Below are 17,179 nucleotides of genomic sequence, written 5' to 3' on the forward strand. Positions count from 1 at the left end.
CTGGCTTTATTTCTTTGCATCATCGACAGAACACAAGAGCACTCTAGCATCCACCAGTTGATTTTCCTCCACCCTCATAGTGACAACACCATCATGACGACTAAGAATCTTGACCTCAGTTTTCATGGACTCAATCGACAAGAGAGGAGTGTTCTTCTTGACGACAGTGCCGCTTGGAGCAAGCACCTTGAGCACACGGCAGGGCATAGACGAGGTGTATGGTGTCACTCTGTCGTCCTCAGCAGCAGCAGATTTACTCTTGAGGCGATCCAATTTGACCAACTCGACTTGATGGCCGCGAACAAAATCATGCACAAAGACCGACTTTTCATTGACATCCTTGACATCCTCAGCAATGTAAAAGTGCTGTTGAGCGCCATCTATTTGATGTAAAAAGGAGTGAGCAAAGTGGAGATTTGCACTGCACGCAACAGATAGTTACCAATAGTACACCGCAATAAGCCCTTGCAGCCGTGGATGCCTCTTGGACCAGCAACCTCCTTGCCTAGATCATTCTCAAATAGAACAATATCAATGGGCAGTTCAGCAACATCCTCGCCTGCTTTGGAAGACTCCTTGTCCAGTACGTGTGCCTTGAATACATGTCTCTTGTCATTTCCTGGTTGGCCCAAGTAGTCGTATTGAATTTGAAGCTCTTGGCCGTGATTGACAGCGAAATCAATGCGCTTGTTGCGCCATTTTACGTTACGCCAACCAGTTTGGATGTTCTTTAAATGAACTTGCTGGCTACGACGAATAGTCCAGTCAAATAAAAGGGCAGCGACCATACTGTTCTTGACATCATTAATATGAGGAACAGGGAAGAGACGTTCCTTTTCTTGTTGGATAAAATTTGTATCAAATGTGCCAGACTGGAAGCGAGGGTTATTCATGATACTGATCAAGAACTTTTGGTTGGTAGTAACGCCCACAATAACAGTTCTGGCCAGTACAGCGCTCATGCGACGGACAGCTTCAGCGCGAGTAGGAGCATGGACAATGACCTTGGCAACCATGGAGTCATAAAAGATGGAGATCGCAGAACCGTCCTCGACACCCGTATCGAAACGAACACCAGGAATGTACTTGGCAGCATCAGCAGGACTCCATTTGTGAATAACACCTGTTCTAGGGCCAAAGTCATTGTCAGGATCCTCAGCACACAATCTCACTTCGATGGCATGGCCATTGTACTGGATGTTGTCCAACACGCCCAGTTCTTTGAGATTAGCACCTTGAGCGACCAGTAGCTGCAACTCGACAAGATCCAAGCCAGAAATAGCTTCCGTGATGGGATGCTCCACTTGAAGACGAGTGTTTAATTCCAAAAAATAGAATTTCTTGGTATGCTCGTCCTGAATTTGAGTGGGTTAATACAGCCATTTCTATCAATGTCAATGACACAGTATACATACCAAAATGAATTCTGCGGTACCAGCACCAACGTAGCCCAGTTTGCGGCCCAATTCGACAGCTGCACTTGTCATGGCAGCACGAAGTTCAGCATCTACGGCAGGAGAGGGTGTTTCCTATTTGGATTTTCAAATGAATTCCCATTTTGGGGTTAAAACAAATGACAAAAAGCATGAAATGTGGGGAAAACTTATATACCTCTACAACTTTTTGATGTCTTCTTTGCACTGAACAATCACGTTCGTTGATATGGTAGACATTGCCATGCTTGTCGCCAAAGATCTGAATCTGGAATATGGGAAAAATAAGACAGGTGTTGTGATAAAACGTTGATAACAGCAACTTGGTACCTCAACATGGCGAATACTTTCAAAATACTTTTCAATCAACAGTCGATCCGAGCCAAATGCACGCAAAGATTCGCCTTGAGCAGCTTCAATTTCTTCCTTCAATCTGACATCATTGTCAATAAGAGCAGTGTTACATGTCAGCTCTATACTTACTTGCTGGTTTCATAAACTGCTCGCATGCCTTTACCACCACCGCCAGCACTTGCTTTCAACAGCACAGGAAATTCTGCATTCAAATAGAGTAAAATTAATGCAAACCTCAAACTCTTGCCTCTCGACACATACCAATTCTCTTGGCTTCGCTCTCCAAACGGTCCACTGATTGGTCTTTGCCGTTGTAACCTGGAATCAAAGGAATCGATGAAGCATTTTCTGTAATGAAAACTTTGGCTGCAATCTTATCACCGATAACACGAATATTGTCAGGCAAAGGGCCGATGAAATTGATGCCAGCATTGATCACTTTTTCAGCGAAATCGGCATTTTCAGACAAAAAACCATAGCCTGGATGAAGAGCATCTGCTCCAGATCTCTTTGCAACAGCAATGATTTTGTCTCCATTCAGGTACGATTCTGCTGCAATTGAAGGGCCGATGTGATACGCTTCATCAGCCATTTTTACAAAAGGTGCATTCTCATCACTGATATAATTGAATAGATTGAGATTGCAGATCATTACGAGTTTTTATCATTTTACCTGTCAGAATAAACGGCAACAGTGACAATACCTAATCTTCTACAGGTACGAATGACTCGACAAGCAATTTCACCACGATTTGCAATGAGGACTTTATAAATAGGCGTTGTAATAGACATGACTTTGTTGACTAGATGTGATATGTTTCAACTACAATTACCCAACTGAAAGCAAAAGAATAAAAGGATACAAAAAATGTAGATAGAGAGAGAAGAAAAGAGCTACTTTATTTTGTTTCAATCATCTTGTGTGTTATGTGTGTGTGAATTCCACGCTGAGTAAAACGAATTGTCATTGACAAATGCGTGAAAAAGGAAACTACTGTTCCCCACACAAACTATTCGGCACATGAAAGCCCAAGGCAGTTAATTTTACTCATACTAATCACAAATAAACGTATAAGTGTCAAATCTTGAATATGCGCATGAATAATATCAACTTGCCTTTTTAGCAATCATACCCTCTGGAGGCTTGATCTCGGTCTTTTTGGCTCCAATTTCAGCCCAGTTGGTAGAAAGACATGTACCGTTACTCTCGACAAAACTCTTCATCATGGCTCGTCGTGTATCAGGATCTGCGTCTTTGTAGATTTGCTGGAATAATGCGTTCAATGCTTGTTCTCCTTCTGGTTTCTCTTCTTCGACTTCTTTGGTGAGTTTGTTCCAATCCTTCTTGGGTTTAGCGATGGATGATGTTTGAGCCACTATTCAGGTACACATGTGTTAGATCCGCATCTTCACTTCAAGACGGCATACCATGCTTACTAGCAGTTCCCTGATCATTATCACTTTCCAATGCTCCCCACATGATACCAGCCATGGCCTTCTTTAACTTGATCTCAATCTTTGTGGATAAGATCTTGTAGGTACATTCTTTGGGAATAACGCTGTGTGCGAGTGGATCAAGTTCAAGGGAATAGTTGGATCCGTTTGGTAATTTAACACTCAATGACAGCTGGATACAACTATTAGATGAGTTGCATGATTGATTGAATCGTCACTTACTGAATTCTCGAAAAAGTTAAGATCCACATGCTCAGGTTTAACTTGCTTTAGGAACACTTCGATAGTGACAAATGTATCGTTTTGAAACCATTCATGTCTGAAAGAAGAGGTCAGTATACTCTTTTCGAGCTCAAATAATACCAGAGCCATACCTTCCAGCTGCCTTGGGAGCACTGGGTATAGGAGCAGCAGCGGCAGCAGCAGGGGGAGGATTGACAGCCTCTGGTTTCTCTTCTACCTTGGGTAGCTTTTCAGCATTCTTCCTCAACCATGTCACCAAGGTTTTTTCGTTAGGATTCAGCTCTTTGGATTGCTCAAGATGCTTCTGCGCTTCAGTGAATCGATTCAAACGATGTAAAGTGATACTATATCAACGAGGTAAATGAAATTGACATCAAATTACGTTTGCATAAATGTGGTCTTACCCAAGTTGCAAATGAGCTCTGGCCAATAAACTACGAGAGCCTTGCTTCAACAACTCCAAAGCCCTGTTGCCGTCTTCCAAAGCACATTCTAAATGATTCAATTTTTGATGGACCTGACATCTAATATGTGCATACAATGAGTCAATTGCACCTCGCGCGTACTAGGACCATCTTTCATAACAAACCTCTTTAAAAGAAATTCTGCATTTTCAGGCTCCAATGTCACTAAATCGGTAAACAAGGTCAAAGCCTCGTCGTAGTCATCGTCAAAGAAAGCATCATTAGCCTTGGCAAACAAATCTGCTGTCTTTTTTGTTGCTTCTGAAACGTTCATATCGGATAGTTGATGTGATAGAAAGTAAAAGAAATCAATAGAAATTGCATTTTCAGATTACATTTATTGTACTCGTGACTTGTGAGGAAGACAGTGCTTCTGACACTTGATGGTTACTATCAGATCAACGATGTGTAATGTAGTAAGAATATCAAGAACACTTTTGGAGTGTGCGCTCTTCATTATTTCCAGATACACCATACAGAAATCCCTATCATTTTTCAAGGCAATCAAACACTTTTCCTCGTTTGGATCTGAAATAACAAGACGCAAAAGGCATGAACATGAATAAGATGCAGAATGTCATGTAAAAAAAAATACAAGCTGGTTGAGATTTATTCATATAGCTTCATAAGTAGGTGGCAATATTAAATTAATTTGTGTCATATATATCTATTAGTTAAGGGACTTATTGTACATTTGTAGGTGCTGCCATAGTGTTAGTGGTAGTATTAGTCGTAGTAGAGGGCTTTCTACCATAAGCCCATCGTACGTTGAAAAAGGTTTGGAACTCGACGCATTCATCAAACGCACTGTCTATCAAAGCATCGTAAACTTCCTTGTTGAATTCGCCTTCAAAATCCAGATATTCATACAAAGTTGGACCCAAATGTTGAAACATCAGCAGCATGTCCTACAAAAAGCAAGTTTTAGATGGACAAAACACAAACCGTGCATCATCTATTCATACCTCATAAACGAGTTTGCCAATATAACCGCCCCAACACACAGGGACAGATCCATAGTCTGATTTTATATCTACTATTCCGCTGTCCTCCATCCTTTTGCATAGTGAATTGGCTTGAAGATATGAATTGCCCAACTTGTCTTTTAAAAAGGAACGAACTATGATTTCCAAGTTAATTTGATATAAATCTACCCATGGATTTTTTGACATACTTCCAACCATCATTTTTCCAAAGATAGGGCCTGCTCGTTTAGGCATCACTTCAGGCTCCACCAACTCTATCCAGCCATTCTCCTTTGTCACACGCATCAGCTCTGTAAACATCCAAGGCACTTTGTCACTGTGGTAAATCAAATGCATCGTTCTTTGGTGAGTGTAATCAAATGAGCTGTCAGGATATCCAAAGCCGTCAAAAAGATCTTGCTTTTTGACTTGGCAGTTACTGGGTATATGGAAAGTTATGTCAGCGTTGTCTTCATCCAGTGAAAATGGTTGAATGATATCAAAGCCATGAAATGTACAACTCGGAAAATCGTTCGCAATGTCAACCAGCCAAGAAGCATGTGCTCCACATCCGATATCAAGACAGGCCGTATCTGGCTTGGATAAAATGTCGTCTATCGGCGCAAAGTAGCTCGTTTGAAATACATGTTTCAAAAGATAGTGCTCTCCTTGCTGTCTGTTGGCCTCCAGTGTTGTGCTGGGAAACACTTCGGCCGTAAATTTGGGCTGATTTGAAGATACTGTTGATCCGTTGTTGAAACTGTCGGTGAAGGTCCTCGCTGCTGAGGTAACACTTGATGTCTTGTTCCTTTTCTCGGATGATGTCTTTTTCTTTCTCGTTGACACTTGATTACCCATTGACAATCATATATAAGAAGGAAGAAGAGCTGTAAAATAAAAAATATTCCCCATGTACAACCCCAAACTGATCATGGTGTGTTTGATAGTTGCCTGGTTTGAGACTCAATTGTGGAGGCTCCAATGTCAGCATTCAAGCACATGTAGTCAATGTGGGCAAGTACTTGTGATCAAGTACAAAATTGTATGAGTCAATATGGCTAACATCAAAAACATGTTAGCTTTAATTATGAGAATAGCTGTGCCTGCGACTGCTGTTTGTACTTGGCTCTTTGAGGAGCGTGCGCCTTATACTACATTAAGGCGCACTCTCTAGATTTAGGGATAGAATCCCTGGTGTAAACAGTAAAGCTCATCTCTGGATGTCTCAATATACCGAAAATTAAATAGGGAAGAGTCCATAAACTTAGAGTATACCATCACTAGCCTTACTGTGGGTGTCAAATGCAGTTATGCACAGGGTGATAATGTTGTGTCGCATACGTTGAAGTTGAAAGAGTGAATGCTAATATAGCACCTGTCCGTATATCGATTATTTCCATTGCTTTGAACCTAATCTTATATGCATCATGATTCATCAACATGTAAAGCACCCATTGAGAACTTGAAGTTACGACATATATATTAACACTCTTCTTTTTTAATCAATTCCAGGATCTTCAGGTCATTCTATACACAATAAAATACAGTTGATTTCTGTTATATTTTACATTTGCTTTATTTTTTGTTTAAACCCGATTGCACTGCACCAAAATCAATGTTGCCGCAAAAGATGTTAGCTGTCTAATAAATTCATTTGACTCTTACAGCAATGCTTTTGGAAGGAGGTTGCGAAGAAAGTAAATACTTTTATAATAGCGTAATGCATTTTCAGTTGAGAAAAAGATATTGTCTTTCAAGCATAAAACGTTATACTAAAGTTTTTAGCAGTAAAAACGATTGTTCAATAGGGTGATAGCTAGAAGATGTCGTTGTAACAACAACACAAACAGCACTGTGCATGCTAAAGGACTGTAGTTCCTATGCATTATGACTTCCTTATAAAATAACTTTAAGAGACATCCCACACACCTAACTGCGAAATGGATGCCAGATCAAACAATTGCTTCTTGTCTTACTTTTGAATAAAGAACAACTTAAATTGTATTTATTTAGATACGCTTTTATTACAAACGCAAAATTATAATAAATGACAGATCAATAGGAGATCAACTAGCTAGAATCCTTCGGTCCCTAAACCTCTGAGCCAATCAAATCGCTTGAAAACTCCGCTGACCTAAAAAAAATTTGCGAGGGTTTCCCTCTGTTTTGATGTGAGGCAAAATTTTAAGCGCCGCTATAATAGCAATATAGCCGCTGCTATTATCAAATTTCCCTCAGGTGCTAGAGCATGCCTTACTTACACCACCTAGCTCTAAATTCTGGCATTGAGACCCTCAATCATCACTAAAGTAAGTAGTGATAACCAAGTGAAGGCAGCCTATCTACCTCCTAGTCTCGGATAGAGTCTTGTTGAGCTTCAGGGATAGGCACATCCACACAACGTAAGAAAAAGGTATGCTTCAAAGAAACATAATAATAAAAAAAGAAAGAAGAAAAGAACATACTGCTATATGAGGAGTATAGTAGTACGTAGGCAAAAGAGGGATACTCTCACAAAGTGAGTCAAAGAAAAGTATAACAAACACAACATCAGAGACGCTCAGAAGAGCTCGTTGTTGTTGCAACAGAAATCCATACATGAGCAACATGCATGGTAATAGTTGGATGTAAAGCAATACAACCAACAAAAGAAGAGGAAAAACGCAACAAAAAAGTAAACACCATGAATGCAGTAACATGATGAGAAAGGAAGCAATAATACAAACGTTCAAAGAAGTTTTATATTATTGCGGCCAGAAGAAAGAAGATACTTACCACCTACCACCACCGTAGATAGACCAGAAGATATGCAACCACCAGATATAGACCAGACAATGAGCTTGCACCAAACACAGTAGACCAGGAAAGACCGTAATAGCAGCAGCAGCAGCAGCACCAGTACCGTAGACAAACCAAAGAACAAGCGATACCAGCAGAGACCAGACAAAGGCCAAAGAAGCAATCACCAGACATGATAAACCAAAGAAACAGGCAGCAGAAATGGCAGAGAAGTAATGGCAGCAGCACTCAAACAAGCAAGAAATTATTAAAGCCTAATAAACAAACTGAATTAATGTTACTTCTACACCTTCCAGTGCTCGTTATCGAATGGTACCTAATATATTCCACTTCAAAGAAGCAGTGTCAAGTTCTTCCAACAGTACAAGACAGAGTTGTCGGAAGCTACAGTGTTATTATCAATCAAACGGTGTCCAAAACCACCATAGCTTGATACTAAAACGCGTTTTGCAAAAAGGGTAAAAAACGGAGGCATGAAGAAATGAGAGGGCACCCTATCCGACGTCACGACCAGTAGATTTATCTCAGTCTTGTACCGTAGCAGCCGTATTGCGGTAGTTTAATTTGAAATTATGCAGTGGTATTTTCGTGTTCAAACTTGACTTGATCTCACAATCTTTAACCGTTTTTGCTAAATTTGACTATGAAAACTGTCGTTGCCACACCCAACTCTCTAATATATTTCTAGAGGACTAAAGAAGCCGCATCAAATGGTGCTGATTACTTTCAGCTTTCACGCCAAAAATAATGAGCAATTTCCAAAAATATGAAAACAGGCTTTCTGTGAATATGTCAAAATTTAGCATATGAAAGTCTCATAGAAAGAGTTTCCAATGTTGCATTTCATCTGTACGATCAATTTGGTCCGATATGTATTATAAGAAAAGTCTTCACTTTTGACGTGAAAAACGCGATCGTTTGATTTTCAAAAATTTTCCCTTGCTAATACTCATGGAAAAACGATAATTTTCATGAATTTGCAACGACCCAAAAAAAATTGAGATAAAGCATCCAGAAGTAAAGCGTAGCCAACGGAAGACGTGTGAAGCTATTTCAAGCGCTCAAAACGCTTTGTGGCATGAGATATTTGTGCTTGAAAATGGCTAGATTTGAACAGAATTCGACCTAAAACGACGGTGTAGTGGGTTGCGTTGCCAGAAGAGTAAGTGCATTACAATTCGGTCTAATGTCCCTGATATTCTGCATTGTACGAAGCTCAATCTCTAAGTTATCGATGCTTTTATTCTTGCAGTGAAATCAGGTTTGAATAGATTTCACAAAAAAATAAAGCAATAGTAAAATATAATAGAAATCAACTGTATTTTATTTGTGTATAAAATGAACTGACGATCCTGGAATTGAGTAAAAAAATAGAAGAAGAGTATTTATACATTTGCAACTAGCTTGTAGAATTAGTGATGTTAGAGAGCAATAGGTGCTGCTACTGCGATATCTGGCAAATGTTGTTGACGTTTGATTTAAAGTGGTAATCAATGCAAGAGCACTGGCCATAAGGGTTGATTTGAGTAACTTTGATGGGCTTGGGTGAGCTATCGTCATAGCATGGTTTAATGTAACTTTGATGGTTTAAAGTGTGATGTTTGTTATTGAAGTATGGAACCTGTGGAATTTGAGGCTTTATAGACTAAAATTCACGGAAAAAAAAGAATAAAAAAAACAGTAAAGTCAACTTGATAAAGGTGTGGAATTTGAGGCTTGATAGACTAAAATTCACGGAAAAAAAAGAATAAAAAAAAAACAGTAATGTCAACTTGATAAAGGTATATTTTATTATCAAACTGACAGATGTAAAGTAAACTGAAGTCTCTCTACTGGCCAGGTAGATGATCCTTCTTATATACTATAACAATGGATAAAAGTTCTATTAATTAGATTGACAAATAAGTCAACTCAGATCAACTAATGTCTAATCATGCTAAAAGACAACTCCAGCAAGCTAATTATGATTTAGCTTTGCCTGGATGAATAATTAGACTCTCATCCGAAGTACCCTGATCTATCCTTTCCATAAGGATAATTAATATCGATATAGTAGCATGTATCCGATAGGTACAGTCTCCTTAGTCTATATCAATAGTACATATCCGAGTGTATATAGCTGAGCATACATCTTTAGCATGTATCTGGATATATGACATGTCTATAGCATATCGTATGCATGTCTATAGCATGTCTCATATATAGTACAAGTCTGTAGTACATAAAGTATCTGTAGCTAGTATCACGAATATAAGCATGTGTCTTATAGCGTGGATCATAAAGTGCACATCTGAAGCAACAAGCTCATATTGCATTAATCTTGGCACTTATCCAGATATGGTAAACATCCGTAGTGAATGTCGGAATACAAGTATAAGTCTATAGTGCCATCCATGTCCGTGGTGCCAACTATAGCCTATATCTTATATAGAACGAATCTTATAGTACTAGCGTATCTGAAGTCCATATCTTCTTATAGTATAAATCGATATCGTACATCTAATCCAGCGTACATACAGTTTATATCTAAATCTGGTAACTGGATGAACGGTCGGAATGCAGATCATAGTGGATGTATTCCACAATTTCGGTGAGACTAACTCATGTAAACTTTGATGCGTTATTATGTTGTCGGTAAGCCTGCTAATGGTAATGGAAATGAGAAAGCGAATATGCTATTTAAACACTAAAACTTTACATTTTGGCTTCGCTACGGTAAAACCACCTTTAAAATCGCTGTTATCAAGTATTGGGCTAGATGCTTGAATACTATTTTGGTATTGCACCTTCGCCTCCCTATGATAAAATCCTTATATAAATTAATGCTAACAAAAGTTGGATTAAATGCTTGATTGTCATGGCCATTCACCTTCGTTTGACTACGGTATAACCCCCTCAAGACCAATGATACCAACAAGTGTTGCCTTGAAACAACATATCACGCAATCCATAGTCAAATAGCAAACAAGAAATCACTTGATCAGATACGCCATGTTCTGGGAAGAAGAGCCTTTAATCTCTGATTAACTACGATCGCGCTTTTGTGTTCATATTTTCCAGTATATCCGATATATGAAACCTCCGTGGTGCTATACCATACCATGGCCTAGAGCTTACCTTGATAGTAGTTGGATGCACGTTTATACAGTACAACTCCAAAAGAATTCACTCTGAATTTGCTAGTCAGCAACTAGCAATACTTATATTACCGGAATAATCTAAAGAACCTTCTGCCATTACATTTTAACTAAATTATTTTCCGTTATTGGGAATAGTCAAGTCGATCAAATCAATTTCAAACTTTTCAATTCATTACATTCTTACCCATGAAAATGTGATATATTTAAAAAAAACCACAATTTGACAATATTAAGATTTTCTCACCATATATAAGGGTTCAATATTAGTTAAATGTCAGACGTGAGACCATCAGCGTCTTTATATAAAGAAGTGTGGCCCAGACGTGAGCTTTCGGCGTCAGTATAAAAGAAGCAAGCACCCCCCCTTTTTTTTTCATTGTCAGGTGTCAGGTACACACAGACTTTGTGTGTAACTTTTTTTTAATTTAGTGTAAATATCAACTTAGTTTGCAAAACAATAAAGATCATCTTATATCTCAATTCTATTCTTTTATATACATTTATCTAAGTCTACTCTAAAACTATACCTATACACACGACACAGGTGCACACAGACTTTGTTAGTAACTTTTATAGTTAATATGAATATCAAAAATAATAAAGGTTATTTTTTTTTCTCACTTATACTGCTGAGACATATACATTTATCTAAATCTGTTACTTATGCTCACAACACCATTAAATAACAAACACTTTGTAACATTCTATGCGGAAACTTTTTGATAATTTTACATTTATCTGCCAGTAACTTTTAAACGAATCAGCTCTAGCACACTGTTATGTCAAAATACAATGTAAAATTGAATCTGCCAAAGAATTACACTTTTATTGAGAATGCATCCCAAGGATGCATTTATATACTTTTCATTATGCTAGGGTTTACAGCATGATGATGAACTATAATACAAATAGGTTTACTATCTACCCAACAATTGATTTGTAAATCATGATTAGCATGATTTACCCAAAGGACCTAAGAATAGCCTAAAACCTTTAGTGTGAGACCTTGCTATGACATTTGATATAACATACACATTCAAAATAACATTCATATATTACGAACTGTTCAACAACGCGATGGCATAGTAAAAGCGAATATAGTACCACAAAGTTTCGAGAACCTAATTCCACTAGAGTAGCAGTTTATGAAGATCGTTATCTACAGTCTGATTGGATTATTTTGTATATTCCACACGGTCATCAAGCGATTGAGAAACAGTATCTAATGAATATTGTGGCAAACATTGTATCGTATAGTATTAAAAGACAATTTTTCATGTATGTTATCTTTTTACTATCTCATGCCGTGCAATAGATAGCATCCTATTAATAAAATTAAACAGTATGGGCCCGCTTCTGCAACAAAGGCAACATAATAAAGCGTGCTACTCTTTGGGGGGTATTCAATGCATTCATCTTTAATAAACTCAGTAAATCTGTAAGCCATGTCTTTCTACGTGTTGTATTCACATATAATCCAGCCCAGCCTTTCATAGTATTGATCTATACGAGGGCTTGATTGTTGCGAAGCGAATATGCAAAATCGTAGTATCTAAGTAGTAAATTCGATTTCTCTCTTTCTTTATTAATAATGGATTGTTTAAACTCTACATATATATAGCAGAGTTTATTATTGTTAATGATTTGGAATGTCTACGGCGACAGCCCGCAGGGTGACACCGTCGTCAAGTGTAGTGATATTGCATCTAATTCAACATTTGTTAATATTAGTCCTAATCGATTTTACCGTAGCCAAGCAAAGGTGTACAACCATAGTGTTCAAGCAGCAAATTCGGGTTCTCATTTGCATTGTTAATAATAAGCTTACCAGCAACATAGGGCATCAAAATTCGCATGAATTAGTCTTACAAAATCAATATGTCACCTGTTGAAATTACAAGCTGCACAGGTTGCAGAGCTGCCCTTCCAGACAGCTTTAGCTACTAAAGATGTGGTTCATGCCGTGTAAATAAAAGCCATAAAGCAAAATATTACCAAATTGGACAGTTTTCAAGTCTTCATATATTGACATGTAGACCTTTCTGGGCCACCGGAATAACGCCAAACAATTGCACTTGAGTAGTAGTAACTTTCTGACACCTTTGCTCAACTATTTGAGAACCTAAAAAATATGGCCAAAAATCAACCAAAAAGCATGAGGTACCCCTCATGGTTTTTTACGAAAATCAAAGGATCGCATTTTTCGCCTTGAAAATAAAGACTTTTACTATGGCATATATCAAATTAAAATGTTTCTCTAGATCCAGAGCAACCTCTGAAACCACTGTTATGAGGCTTTCATATACAAAATATGGCTATTTTCGCTAAAAACCTCATTTCAAATTTTATTGAATTGCTCAATAGTTTCAATCAAAACACTTATTACAGTTAGCACCGTCGGAAGCGCCTTGAAAAGTACTTCAAGAATGTATTAGGAAGCGTAGGGTGATCATCACAGTTCATATAGTCGAATACCAAAAAATAGATTAAAGAAGTCGAAAAAAGGCGAGATCTGTCCAATTTTGAGCAGAAAAAAAATAAGCTGAGGTTGAATTAATTTTGGCGGCGGCATTGCTGATGGCTGACCTAAATGCCTTTCTGTTGATGATAATGATGATTGCAATGTTGATTAAATGGGGATCATGGAATTGAAAGGGTAGTTGCTTAACCCAAATACTTTTTTGGGTGCTTTTGTTACAAGCGAGCCTTTTGCAATGTCAACATCTCAAAAAAGTCGCTGTAGATCTTACACAAGTCCTTTATTTACTTATGACCAGCTTTATGTCGCAATCTTATTAAGAGCATCAGCAGCAGTGAATGATATGACAATTCTATTATCAAAAAATGGCATTTGTGATATACAAATACTGCATATAATTTGAATTTCTTTCACATTGTCCCAATAATAGGCTTTGTTTAATATCAACGTAAGCAAAAAGGATACTAACGGAGATACCTCCTCTCCTTCTCCTGGCTCTGATACAACCTTTCTGTTACTAACTAACAATAAATTGTTTAAAATCTACTTGATATACCAAAATGTTATAATGTCTGATTTAAAACGGCTTCGATGAGAGCCCGCAGGGCGACGCCGACATCGAGCGTAGCGAGATAAATGGGCAAATAATAAATACTGGAAGCCTTGAACATAAAAGCGTCGTAGTAGCAAATTAGAGACTGCAAGCCCTTGTCCCAAGAACACACTGCATCTAATTTTAATGATGTTATACCTGCTATACTTAGCTGTGGATTAAGTGATTTGTGGTGTCAAGGCAACATTTGCTAACCTTGACCTTAAACAGGTATAATAACCCTAAGGAAGCAAACGTGAAAAGCCATAATAAAGCAGTAAATTTGGTTTCTTATTTTCATTTGATGCATTTCACACCATAATCCATTATATCACACCTAATACAACACATCAACATCTCATCGGTTTTTACATACACTACTAAACGCACATCAAGACCCATCAAATAGTCAACTAGTAGGATGACTATTACTGAAACAATACCACTTAATTCAATGACATACAAGAGCGGTTACAATTACACGTAACTGTAGATTATTTACACATATCATTTACGACAATCTACTACTGGATCATCACACTTGACTTTAGACCTCAGGATTTGACATTATTCACAAAGATATAAATGGGACCACACAATTCATTCAATAAAGGATCGTCTTAATTTTGCACAGAATGATAAACTGATAATTTACTGATATATTTATTTGTATGATTTTAGTTATTTAGCACCTTGTCGAATATATCAGCTTGTACCTCGTAAAATATATGTTTTTCAGCAAATATATATAGGAAACGTACATCTGGTACTTGAAACCCTTACATTATGATGGATCTAGCATTGAGCTATCGAATCGTCTTTGCTTTGTGCGAATCCGGTTAGTATTTGTCGAGGTATGTTCAAAAAAGGGTAGCATGCAAAATCATTGATTTTTCTTCACAATCTGCCTGTGATAGCAAGCAAAAAATCTGGTGACCTTTTTTTGGTCAAGACAATATTTTCAATATTTCATGATAGAGTTATGCCAGAGCTTCAAGCAATAGCTCATTCGGTAGGAAATCGTTTGGTCTACAATTATTAATAATGCTTAACAAAATGTTTTGATGACAGATACTGATTAATCTTTAGAAAACAGTCAAAAACATCGCAAAAAAAAATCGTACCAAATATCAGGTGAACAATGTACACCAGAGACTTGATATAAATACTATTGTATTCTGCTTAGAATTCTCTACAAGTTTCATATAAGTTTAAAGGGATGTTTACTATCAAGAATCAAATAGTTTTAGGACGATAGATTTAGAAAACTCATTGACCATCATCCAGAACAATAAAGATTCAATCTCCGTTTAGCCTTCGCATGTGTACTGATATATTATTTCTAAACCGGATCTCCAAATGCGTAGAAACAAGCAGTTCAAGCACCGGTCACATCAGATCATAAATTTTGACATGAAACAGAATTCAGTTACGATCCATATCATGGCATGTTCAGAATAATAGATTGAGTCTATTATCCAATCACCCAAATCAACCCATCTAATACCTTATCCTCACATCAAATTCCTCAATTCGAATAGTATATAAACCCTCTTATTTTCAATGTAATAAACGATATTCTTTACCTGATTAATTTCATACTCCTTTTTATAAATAATTTATTTCTGATAAATCAGTAGCCAAGAGAAGGCGTGTGAAGCTATTTCAAGCGCTCAAACCCCTTTGTGGCATGAGATATTCGTGCTTGAAAATGGCTAGATTTGAGCGAAATTCGACCTAAAACGACGGTGTAGTGGGTTGCGTTGCCAGAAGAGTAAGTGCATTACAATTCGGTCTAATGTCCCTGATATTCTGCATTGTACGAAGCTCAATCTCTAAGTTATCGATGCTTTTATTCTTGCAGTGAAATCAGGTTTGAATAGATTTCACAAAAAAATAAAGCAATAGTAAAATATAATAGAAATCAACTGTATTTTATTTGTGTATAAAATGAACTGAAGATCCTGGAATTGAGTAAAAAAAAAAAAAAGAAGAGTATTTAAACATTTGCAACTAGCTTGTAGGATTAGTGATAATAGGGAGAAATAGGTGCTGCTATTGCAATATCTGGCAAATGTTGTTGATGTTTGATTTAAAGTAGTAATCAATGCAAGAGCACTGGCCATAAGGGTTGATTTGAGTAACTTTGATGGGCTTGGGTGAGCTATCGTCATAGCATGGTTTAATGTAACTTTGATGGTTTAAAGTGTGATGTTTGTTATTGAAGTATGGAACCTGTGGAATTTGAGGCTTTATAGACTAAAATTCACGGAGAAAAAAAAGAATAAAAATAACAGTAAAGTCAACTTGATAAAGGTATGTCTTACTATCAAACTGACAGGTGTAAAGTAAACTGAAGTCTCTCTACTGGCCAGGTAGATGATCCTTCTTATTACCAAACTTCTAAAGTAATGCATTTTATTCTGCCGTCACATAGTAAAAAGTTAATTACAAGAGTGCCCGTAGGGAAAGCAGCCATTATTGTCAGCTTGGCAGAAGCCTAACAAAATTCTTGGAAAATAAAGCATTTACATAATCCTTTTCTCTTCATATTCCCAAGTTTTACCTAACAATCCAAATGCCTCGAAGCTTGAGAAGTCGTTTAAACCGCTCTGATTCTTTGAATACTCCAGTTAAGCTATATACTGTATATTTTGTCTTTCACAACTTTCCTGAAACTGCAAATCCTGTTGTTCCTGAACCTATTGAAGGTAAGATTCCAGTAACAACTTCCCCAACATACACGAGCCCAATTTTGGAATTAGGAGCTACCGTCAACAAGAATATAGTAAGGTGTAATTGGTGTGGCCGCACTGGACACCAAAGGTGTTCGCATAAGGATTGTGGAATGAGGATACTTCGAAATACTTCTGACAGGAGAGCAATTTGCGCATGGTGCCATAGAGAAGGACATACACGCAGAAATCATCTTGACTGTGCGCTAAATCCAATCAATCAGCCATCTGAGCAACCGTCTCCAACACCAATTGTACAAGACTTTCCAAATGCCTCTCAATCTGAGGCCACAGCCGAAACTCTGGACTCAAATGTCATTGTAACAGCAGTTGTATGTCCCTTTTGTGGAATAGAAGGACGCCAACGCCGATCTCATTATAATTGTGCCGAAAATCCTCTACGTACAGGTGCAATAGATTCTTTTTTGATGGCGCGAAATCCTGAGGCACCTGAGGCTAACCGAAATGATTTGGGAGGCATGAATGCTTTGTGCTCAAAATGTGGAGCCTACATGTGGAT

General features: G+C 37.7%; 3 protein-coding genes across 3 annotated transcripts; all 3 read right to left on the bottom strand.

Annotated features, from left to right (window-relative positions):
• Positions 1-6: 6 nt before the first annotated feature.
• On the bottom strand, positions 7-2,579 carry ATC70_011548 (uncharacterized protein; the record flags this gene model as incomplete). Its single annotated transcript, XM_064830738.1, has 8 exons — positions 7-380; positions 443-1,355; positions 1,416-1,529; positions 1,612-1,701; positions 1,764-1,866; positions 1,917-1,989; positions 2,049-2,404; positions 2,461-2,579. 8 exons carry the CDS (start codon positions 2,577-2,579, stop codon positions 7-9), a joined length of 2,142 nt encoding a protein of 713 aa, XP_064683240.1.
• A 315-nt stretch (positions 2,580-2,894) lies between these two features.
• Positions 2,895-4,223, bottom strand: ATC70_011549 (uncharacterized protein; the record flags this gene model as incomplete). The annotated part of the gene is made up of 6 exons (XM_064830739.1): positions 2,895-3,163; positions 3,225-3,414; positions 3,465-3,561; positions 3,617-3,829; positions 3,890-4,009; positions 4,075-4,223. 6 exons carry the CDS (start codon positions 4,221-4,223, stop codon positions 2,895-2,897), a joined length of 1,038 nt encoding a protein of 345 aa, XP_064683241.1.
• Positions 4,224-4,632: 409 nt separating this feature from the next.
• Positions 4,633-5,772, bottom strand: ATC70_011550 (uncharacterized protein; the record flags this gene model as incomplete). The annotated part of the gene is made up of 3 exons (XM_064830740.1): positions 4,633-4,857; positions 4,915-5,069; positions 5,124-5,772. 3 exons carry the CDS (start codon positions 5,770-5,772, stop codon positions 4,633-4,635), a joined length of 1,029 nt encoding a protein of 342 aa, XP_064683242.1.
• Positions 5,773-17,179: the final 11,407 nt, after the last annotated feature.

Source organism: Mucor velutinosus, assembly GCF_035048745.1.
Source record: "Mucor velutinosus strain NIH1002 chromosome Unknown tig00001564, whole genome shotgun sequence".
In the NCBI taxonomy this organism is placed as follows: domain Eukaryota; kingdom Fungi; phylum Mucoromycota; class Mucoromycetes; order Mucorales; family Mucoraceae; genus Mucor; species Mucor velutinosus.